Source organism: Lichenostomus cassidix, chromosome 5 (genome assembly GCF_008360975.1).
Source record: "Lichenostomus cassidix isolate B80296 chromosome 5, HeHo_3.0, whole genome shotgun sequence".
Taxonomy (NCBI): domain Eukaryota; kingdom Metazoa; phylum Chordata; class Aves; order Passeriformes; family Meliphagidae; genus Lichenostomus; species Lichenostomus cassidix.
The window spans coordinates 30,049,896-30,059,858 of NC_139486.1; the positions used below are offsets into that span (position 1 = coordinate 30,049,896).

General features: G+C 37.0%; 2 protein-coding genes across 3 annotated transcripts in view; one reads left to right on the top strand and one right to left on the bottom strand.

The window, feature by feature from the left end:
• The window catches only part of CDIN1 (CDAN1 interacting nuclease 1), a 121,780-nt gene extending 115,449 nt beyond the window's left edge, over positions 1–6,331 (top strand). The window contains exons 11-12 of the mRNA XM_085062025.1: positions 5,210–5,360; positions 6,148–6,331. Coding sequence (XP_084918151.1) covers positions 5,210–5,345 — 136 coding nt within the window. The 3' untranslated portion in view covers positions 5,346–5,360; positions 6,148–6,331. The remainder of the gene's footprint in view (positions 1–5,209; positions 5,361–6,147) is intronic.
• Positions 1–9,963, bottom strand: part of LOC146436247 (uncharacterized) — a 98,931-nt gene that overhangs the window by 43,152 nt on the left and 45,816 nt on the right. The gene's annotated exons all lie outside the window — the stretch shown is intronic.

The window sequence follows — 9,963 nt, forward strand, 5'->3', positions numbered from 1 at the left end:
AAATGTTTGCCAAGATATATAATGCTGTGTCATCAGCAGTAGTAAACTGGTCTAGACGTAAGGAAGTTGGCTGACTGATGCCAATTGACCTTATTCAAAAATGTGGTCTGTAGTTGTTGCCTACTAGCCTAACTCTGCCAATTTCTAAATTTCCTCTGCTGCCACAAATGAGACTTCTATCAGTACACTAAAATAAAGCTGAGTGTCTTTAAACAGTAAACTTACTATGTGTTTTTATAGGGAGGTTAATTTCTTTATCTTCAGGGTTTATTGGTACTACAAGGAAAACCTGTTTACTCACAACTGTGATTCTGAAGAACAATATTAAGTTGATTTAGAATGTAATAATTTATTTGTGGACTTCTGTAATTCCCCTTCCCCAGAAAATAAGTAGTGATGTGCAAATGGTAATGCTCTGGTTTGTTTTGTATTTAAAATGAAAAACAAGGAAACAAAGCCAGCTTTTTAGCTGACATTGAAAAGTGAGGGACCAGAATGCAATCCTTAAAAGACACATTCAGGTGTGACCTTCATAATTAAAATCACCAACCAGGTAGAGTGTTATACTTTCATAACATTAATACTTGCCTGAATCCATTTGATAAAATATTTGTTTAAATGCATGCTTATTAGAAATAATAATTCATATGCCAGCATTTTATTATGAGTCTTTTGGAATTCAAATTATTTACATTATGCTGAGATGCATACAGCATATCTATAACAAGTAGACTAAGAGTAAATGAAGTGAACATCTATATAAAAACAATTCCAAGTTGTTTTACGTTTCTGTTCAGTATCAAGCAATGTGTTGAAAATGCATTTTTTCATAAAACCACATGCAAGCCTTTGTGAGGGTGAAAAAATCACCTCACAACAGCCACATGTCTAGGCAAATCCTTAGAAGCTGGTATGGACCTCACACAGACATTCCAGAAGGAAAGACATTACTAGAAAGTAGTTTCTCTTGAAGTGAAGGGGAATATGTGTGAGCCTACTAGGCCACTTTGATAAATAAATAAAAATCTTTTTTCTGTTCTAGCACAAAACGGGTTCAACTGGAGGGCAAGTTAAACCCAGATCCATATTTTACTTAGTTGTTTTCTTTCCTTTCCTTTTTTTTCTATTTTTTTTTTTTTTAAGTGATCCCTTGTTTAGTTTGTTGGTTTTGGGCTTTTTTCTTAAGACAACCATTTGCCTTTGGGTTATGTGAATTTTGCCTTCTGGCTTTACAGTGTACCTCTGTGAAACTCCTTTCCAGAACAAAGCTCAGTGTCCCAGGATTATTAGTGTACTACTTTAGCTATGGGTTTCTTTCAAAGTTTGTGTGACTAAACCAGTACAAGAGTTCTTCTGAACAATCTGAAATTAGTGCAAACCTGATTTACTTAGAGCAAATAAGTATGGTCAGATGTAAGTTTTATCTAAAGAACTTGTTGAGACTGCAACTATATTTAACTACACTCAAACTGTATTTTTCTATCTCAAATGCTTCAGTTGATTCTTTGAAAGACACCATCTGCTGCCTTTAGTACTTAGACTAAATTTAGTCATCTATATCAAGCCTAAATTAGGCCTAAAGTAATCCACAAGCTTTGGTAATGCTGCCCTCATCTTGCCATGCCTTGGGGTCATAAGCCTGTCTGCCTCCCTTTTGGCACTTCTGCTACTCATACCCCAAGTGCAGCTGAGTTGTCTTTGGCTGTCTTGTAGTCACAACTTCTAATGTCAAAAGTGGACAATGACTAAACTGGGATTTATGTAATGGTAGTTAACTATTCATTGGTTGATTTTAAGGTAAACTGATGCAACCTGTGTGGACAATTTTCACTTGCTGTGTTTATTATGTTCTGAAGGAACCTTGCCTCTATATTTCCCATTTATTTTATTTTTACTGCATGGAATTAACCAAACCTTAGTTACTTGGATTTCTTTTCAGCTTTTAAAAGGAACCCCTTAAAAAAGTAAAATTCTAAAAGCAGTACTTTCATTTGAATAGCTAAAACTAGTTTTATGTAACTTTCAGACACTTTCCTTCACACCTAAGCTTTTAACACCTAAAAACTAAAGACAGTGGAGGAAAAATACAAGCGTATTTTCAGGGATTTATACAATTTTTCTCAGCACGAAGAAAATCTATAGGAGTCCAATAGTTTGTTACATACTAAACTTTCTCCAATGTGTCTTTGCTATGAAATAAGATCACCTGGCATATCTTATATCTGTACAGTTTTAGAATCAAGTGGTACATTCAAAGTTTTTTCTATGCTCTTCTGAGCTACTGAATGCATCTGCTTTCCATAGCATTACCAAGTAATCCTTCTGTCATTTTGGTTCATTCTCGGTTGTAAACCACGGTCAGTCAGTAACTTGTTCAATGTTACAACCGATACAAGAAATCAATGTGTAGCTTTACTTTTTAATTCACAGCACTGACTTTCGTTCCTCAGGGTGTCCTATCTCCACTTGGGAAGAAGTCAAAAAGTATAGTTCTTACTTTTAGGTTACACTTCCCTACCTCATCCCCTTACACAAAAAGGTTAAGTGTCTTTTCAAATTAAGGCAGCAGTAATTAACCAGTGGCATTGTTTGTGGTTTGCCAACTCTGGGTGTTAATGAGAGAGAAATTAGCACTTAGCAGCAGGAGTTCCTGATAGTGGGAAATGCTTAATGTGCCAACAAGTTAATTTTGGTCTTAAGTACTGCACTTAAGTGTTTTTAAACAAAGGTATGGCATGGGTTTTTATGTGATCATACACATGAGCTGTGTGATATAGAGCTATAATAGAAGGAATGACACAATAGAGTTGAAAAAGTGCAACCTAGACAGCACAGGACAAAGTTCTGCTCTAACACCACAGTCAAAAGCAGGATTGATGGATCTTTTCGTGCTAAAGATGTACTTGCTCCTGCCATTACCAATCTATAGATGTTCTTTTATACCATTTTATTATCAAATTTGTTATTTCTGAATATAATTTTAAGCACCTCAAAAAATGTGCCTAAGCTGAGGTGATTTGCTCACAAGATATAAATTAGCCTTTTGAGGTGTCTTGAAATAGTAATTTTATTTAAAATTACAGTTTCAAAAAATAACTAAACAAATTATTAAAGTGCAGTGCCACATGCATTTTATGGTGTATGGGGGATTCAGACTGCCACACAGCAATATTAGCCCTTCAAAACTTGGGTGAGCAGCTGCTCATTAGCATCAGGATTTTACCTGGCACATGTGCTCGTAATGAGTAACTACTTGCATACATTTCATACCTTCTGCCTAGCACAAAATAGCCCATTAGAAATGTAAGGTCTGTTCCCTATCTTCTGGGGATTTTTGGCTTTTAAAATAATTTTGGTTAGTGCATCTTCCCCATCCAGTTACCCATTTCTGTATTTGTTTGATGTGGGAACAGATACACAGTCTGTGAGGTGACAAAAGTAGGGACCTCTCCTGCATCAGCAAACTGCTGTCTCTCACCAGAGGCTGCAAGCATCAGTCCTTGGTCTCCCTTGCCTTGGCCCTTCGCTCCTCACTGGGCTTGTGGGCACAATGAGGTTCTGCATACTTTGGCCCCACAGGAACTTAAGCAAAGGCCAATGGAGAGAAGTCCACAGAAGCTGAAGTTGTAGGCAGCCCAGACAAAACAGGCAGCATCACCCTTCATATTAGCCACTTCTTAGTCTGTGCTGTATTTATTGCCAAACATGTTAGGATATGCTATCTAGTACAAACAGATGTGTCAGAGCTTTAACCTCTCAACTTTAGAATATCACCTTTCAGTTGCAAAAAGCATATTTGCCAGTGTGGTTTCAGCTGTGCTGAGGGGTAATTTACTCTGCCACTGAACTGTGGCCACTTGGAGGTTGAAGAGTAGTAGCCATAGACCAAAATGTTACAATGCTCTGCGGCAGTTTCAGGCAAAAGAGTACCGTATCTAATTGAAACTGCAGGAGGAAGCCACAGGGGTTTCTTCTTCCTTTGATGCCTATTCCATTACGTGAGCACATCAAATAGAGTTTTCCCCGCATTGTTGGAAAGAAACCACCCTCATGAAGCCAGTCTGGCACTACCCATGGCTTTGAGTGCTTGTATTGTCTGCTCAGTGGACATTTAGGTTACCATGCCTCCCCCGCGGCACATATTTATTATAATTAAACATTACAAAAATTTGCTACCATATTGGTTGAGTCCTGAGTACAACTCTGCATATAAACCATAACATGACATTCTATTGAACTTTTTCTTGTACAGACGGTACCTAACAGCTCATCCTGCACTGTTGGTTTTGGCAAGTTCACTACAGCATATAATAAATCAAGGAAAGAAAAAGCTTTTTGGCCTAATGTTGTACAGACTGCTGTAATGTTAGACTACAGAAAGCAGTTCTGTTTTTAGACATCCTTTTACTAACCCAACATTCATAATTTATGATTCCACTGTAAAATTCCTGCAACACTACACCAGAAGTAGTGCTGCCCTTTAATTAAGTGCTCTCAGTAGGAAAAACGTGAAACTGATGTGCAAAACATATCGCAGTACACAGTGATTGATAGTGATTACTTCTTTATGAACCCAGCCTGAAGGTCTGAACTTCCTGATGGGTAAAATAGTCCATGGGGCTACTTCCTGAGATTGCCTAGTGGGGATCAGTCAGAGTTAGCAATATCTGAGGAATTCCTGAGGCACATTTCAGAGATGTTTCAGCACGAACTTTCTATTTCTTCTGAATTGTGCTTTATATTAATAACTACCTGAATAATAGCTCATTGTAGAGATTATATTTTAAGGATTCATTGTTACCTTCATGGTATTATAATTCGAATGAACTGGAACATGTGTAAGCCCTTGTGTTTTTAACATCTGCACACACAAATCTAAAAGAGCAGAGTGGATGGCAAATGAGGTTTCTCTGTATGAGACAATTACTGAATGTTACTTAGTATTTAATACATAGGTATTTTTTACTGACATGTTCAGAGTATTCAAAAGAAAAAGCTGAAACTCTGAACTGGACTCTTTGTTTTTATTCGTGGGATCAGGTACTACTGACATTGATCAATTGCAAATTCAAAATTTGAAAATTAAATGGAGGTCAAATACTCCCTCCAGTTTTTTGCAGTGAAATTACCAGATTTGTGTTGGAATCACAGAGGTGACAAATTAAAATTCCCCTAACACATAAGTCCATTTTTCCTTTTTGCTTAATAGATTTGGCCCTGGATTAGTCATCTACTGGTACGGATTTATTGAAGAGCTGGACTGCCATCGTGAACGTGGTATCCTGCTAAAAGACTGCTTCCCTACTGACATTGTGACTCTGCGACACAGCATGGCTCAACACTGATGTTGGGAGGAAGAGGTAAATCCGGAAGCAATTTTACTTTCCTGCCGTGTAAACTAATGGCAGCATCTGCCCTGAACTTCAGCTGAACTCCTGCTGCCCGCCTTTACGCTACTGCTGCTTTACATAAACATATCAAGAGTTTCTGTTTTGCTTCAGACCTCTGTTGTGATCAGCCAAAAAAGACAGACACAACCCACTCATTATCAGCAGTTCTGTCTCTGTCAAACAGCTAGTTTTGAGATACTCATAATCTTTCTTCCTTCCGGATGGCTTCTTCAAGCATTCTAAACAAAGACAAAAATGCAGAGGCTGAAAGGTGGAGCTTTCAGTTTTTATCCCTGTTACAGTCACCTATAAAATTAAGTGCTTTTTATGATTTCACTATGTGCTAGTGATGTGACTAAAACACCTACAGTGATGCAGAGATTTCGTAATTACTTGTTTGGGGGCCTTAAAACAATATAATGCAATGTTGGTAAAGCCCAAGTGGTAAGAGAGGATCATGGCTGTTACAGTAACTAGCCAGATTCTGAGACAATAATTGGTGTATGTGTTTTGTCACAGATTGTTAAAATCAACAATGGAATCCCTAGTTAACAGTTAAAAAATAATCCAAGTTAGGGGATTTTGAGAGGGGTGGAATTGAAGAAGACAGGTTTTATGTTATTTGTATTAGCCTGTGAAGTTTGGGGGTACTTTTGTGTGGGGTTTAGTAGTTTTCTCTCCCCTACTACCGGGAAATCTATACCTAGAAATTCTTCCCTTATCTGACTAAGCAAGGAATCTGTCTTGACCCCTATAGGTACCGCAAAAAATTTCTGTCACACTGAAGTCCGAAAGAACAACATGCAGGGGCTCTCTATATGAGTTATTTCTGAAGGAGTTTACCATCCTGGTGTTCAAGACGGGGAATTAAAAAAAGGATAAAACAGTGCTTCATACTGGATCAGTTCCACAAAACAAATAAAGCACACAAATGGACAGAAGTTTCCTGTGTACTTGTTTTTTTTGTACGAGCCTTGTTTTTGTCTTGTTAGAACCACCAAGATCAGAAGTTCATTGAGGTGGGTGTTAGCCCTGCTTGAAGTTTTGAGTTGAGTCTCTTTTTCCATCCACATCACCACTCAGAGGGGCAGGATTGGGTCTCAGGTTTGTGCTCTCAGTTAGACATTTTTTAGTGACAGCAGCTTGTTGGGCTGGACACTTCAATACACTTCTATTTGCTAACTGGTATTCAGGAAAGGATAAAATATTTTAAAATGTCAGTGAGAGATTTGCATGTACACTCATCATGTTCAGATTCTCTGAGGAGATGAGCTGTGGATTCTGTTGTAGAATTAAAGGTGTGGTAACAGTCTCCCTGAAGCACAAGTTGATGACCTTTTCCAGAATAAAATGGCTTCTAAAACATTGCAATGCGTATTCATCACCATTTTTCAGTTGAGGTGATACTTTGTGCACCTGTATTATCTCAAAAATCATGTGCAGACTTTTTACAGTCTTGCCTTGAGTTGAAAGGATATTAATCCTATTCAGGAGTTTTTCAGCTGTAGTTTTCAGATGCATAGGCAGTATTTTTTTTTTTTTTAATTTTTAGTTCTCACCTTAGCACTTTCTTGTAAGTTTCAGACAGGACTTTATCAATTTGAGTAATCTTTCATTTTTGAGAAATAATACCTTTAATCTTTTAGTATTCTGTCTCTTGCTGCAGAGATAAGCTAGTATAACTCCACTATAGTGAGTTAATGTTGTATATTTTCCGGGGTTTAAATGTGTTAGGGTGAAGAGATTTATTTTTTAAAAATATTCAAACATCTGTAACTCATTTATGTTCAATTACTTAAGGTATTGTGCTGAGCTTATTTTACCTGACCAGCTTTAAGGATCTGCCCATAAAGATACACAGAATCTGTCTGTGAGTGTACCTGCCTGATGCTACACACACACTGCATTTAGGGTGTTGCTCCCCCGGGTCTTTAAACTATGGTTTAGGTTAGTGGAATGTGTAAAATCAAGAAGAGAAGAAAAAAGAAGAAATAACTGAACACTATCATAGTAGAAAATCCAGAAGTAATGGTTGTTGTAGTGAAATGGGTTTTTAAGGCAAACAGAATTTGTTTTAGCTACTGCATATGCTTTCTGTTGTATGAAATCATTTAAATCAGCTTTTACATGATACACTAATGCTGCTTTTTCCTTTTGAATAAATTAAATTTATCTGCACAGATGTTGAAAATTCTGCTAACCTCCATCAAAGCTTTGCTTTATTTGTTTTTACATTAAACAAATTTATGTGGAGACACACAGATAAATCAGGTTAGGCTTATATTTGTTTATTTATTCCTCTACCTAGTGTTGTGATATAACAGGTTGCAAAGCAATGTGAATGTCTTTAATCAGAGCTTTGAACTCATCTTCATATATTGCCCACTTTAAAAGTCTTCATATTAGAATGAGGCTGAAATTAGCCACAAAAGTGTATATACTGTACTAATTTCATTGCATATTATCAAAAAAGTTCTGCCACTACAAAAACTATCCTGTGTCACTATTTTAAATGCTGAAAGCAAAACATAAAAATAAATTATGACTGTTTTATTATTACTACTTGTGTACTGCAAAAAAACCTCTCATTTGGGTATTTTCTCTGTTCATCAGATGTAAACATCAGCTTTAATATTAAAGAGGCGGCACTGCTGTTTGTGGGTTTTTTCTTGGTTTTGTTTTCTTAAACAGTGTTGTGGCTATTAGAACCTTAACATTAAAGCCAAATTCAGTTTTATGGAGTGTTCTGTAGAGTGTGCTAATGAATTATGCCAAGCCAGAAAACAGAAGTGAACATAAAACTGAATGATGTTCTCATTGGCATATATAGACTTGCAAGCATCTGCTCTTACAACCACTGTTATAAGGCCTGTTCTGAGCTTTAGGACTTGATGTAATTGTATTGAGCAGAGAAGTAAAACTTGGTTGAATAGGAGGAGCAACACAATGATGGGTCACACACTCTAGTCTAGGAAGAAAACGGAGGTTTTGCCGTTCCTGTATTCTGGGGACACACTGTGAGTATGAGTTTAATAAATCTTTCCCTAAAGACAGCTCAGAGCAGAAGAACTTTCATCTAAAGCTGACAAAAAGGGACCAAATGTCTTATTGTGCTTACCTCATTACATTAATAGTGCTGGTAGTTCATTAATAGTTTTCATTCTGTTCTGTTGTATTTGCTCATTTGAAATGATATTCTTTCCTGGTATTGGCTTTTGGATTTCTCCACCATCTAAACTACTGCAAAAGACTCTTCGTGCCTCTTTCCATTTGTTTCTCAATCCTCCCCTTTTAATCTTCCGTCTTATTTTAACCATTTCACATCTATTCAGTATCCTCCCATTTGCTCGTGTCCTGTTTGAAAGGTTTATCCTATGTTTTCTACTACCTGATTCTGTTTCTGTTATTACATCTGAAGAGTGCTGTTTCCATTCCTGTATATATTTGGAATGACCAACCACCTAAAGCAATTTTACTCTTACTCTAATTTAAATAGTAGCTCTAGATTCCAAGGAGACTGTCCTCAAATTTCCACATGGTTTTGTAATGGCGAACCATTGTGATGCTCTTCTTCGTTCTCTTGTTATGAAACATAGGTCATTTCTGCAGGCCTGGAGTATTCACCAAGCAGAACACTGGTGCAGAATAATCACTCACTCCTCTATTGAGAGTACATTTGTACAAAGAACTGAGTTAGTAGTGCCTCTATACTACCAGAAAACAGGCATAGGCAGTATTAGGAATTCAGCTGTTAAAGCATTTCTTTTATTCAGGAGCCTTGCTTTCTGGGAGTTCATGCCTTGTTTGTGCAGGACTTCTCCAAGGAGATCTGTTTGAGTTGAAGGTTTAGCTTTCTTCCTGTGCCAAAATCTACTTAGTTTGGAGTGGCAAAGATCTCCCCATTTCCACATCACAGTCGATTTGGCAAAAGCTTGTACATCCTACACGTTGTTGTTATTTACCAGAGTTGATAACAGCTACTCAAGGGTCAACAAAAAGTACGCAGAATTTAACTTGATTCTTGATGTTGCTTCATCTGATGTAGTCTTACTGTTTGGATAGCTTATTCTAAAGGGATCTTCTGCTGTTAGATAGTAAATACTTAGCTAAGGTAACAGTTGTTAGAAACATGAGTTTGTTATTTCAGGGATGAGATAAATTACATTAGGACAAATGCTGCTCAAGTATTGATTTAATATTAGAAAATAAAATGGGAGGCTGCCTGCAAAAACAGCAATAAAAAATTCCTCCTATCATGTTATTCTAAGTCACAAAGGGCCATTTGTTGTGGATTTGCAAGTTATTCAGAAATAACCTTTTTATTACATTGACAAAAGAAGAAACCTCAAGGGCTTGCTCTTTACAGTGGTGTGATAGGAACCTAAAGTGTGCCTGTTGAAAAATGAACTAGCTAACAATGGGAGCTTGGCAGCAACTTCACCATTTATAGAGAAACCGTCTATCTAGTACGATCTGTATAAAATAGACCTCGCTTAGGTTAGGGAAAGGTCACAAGTTACACAAAGTTTGGATAGTCTAAATGCGTTACTCAAAACTAACTCTCCTGTGTATA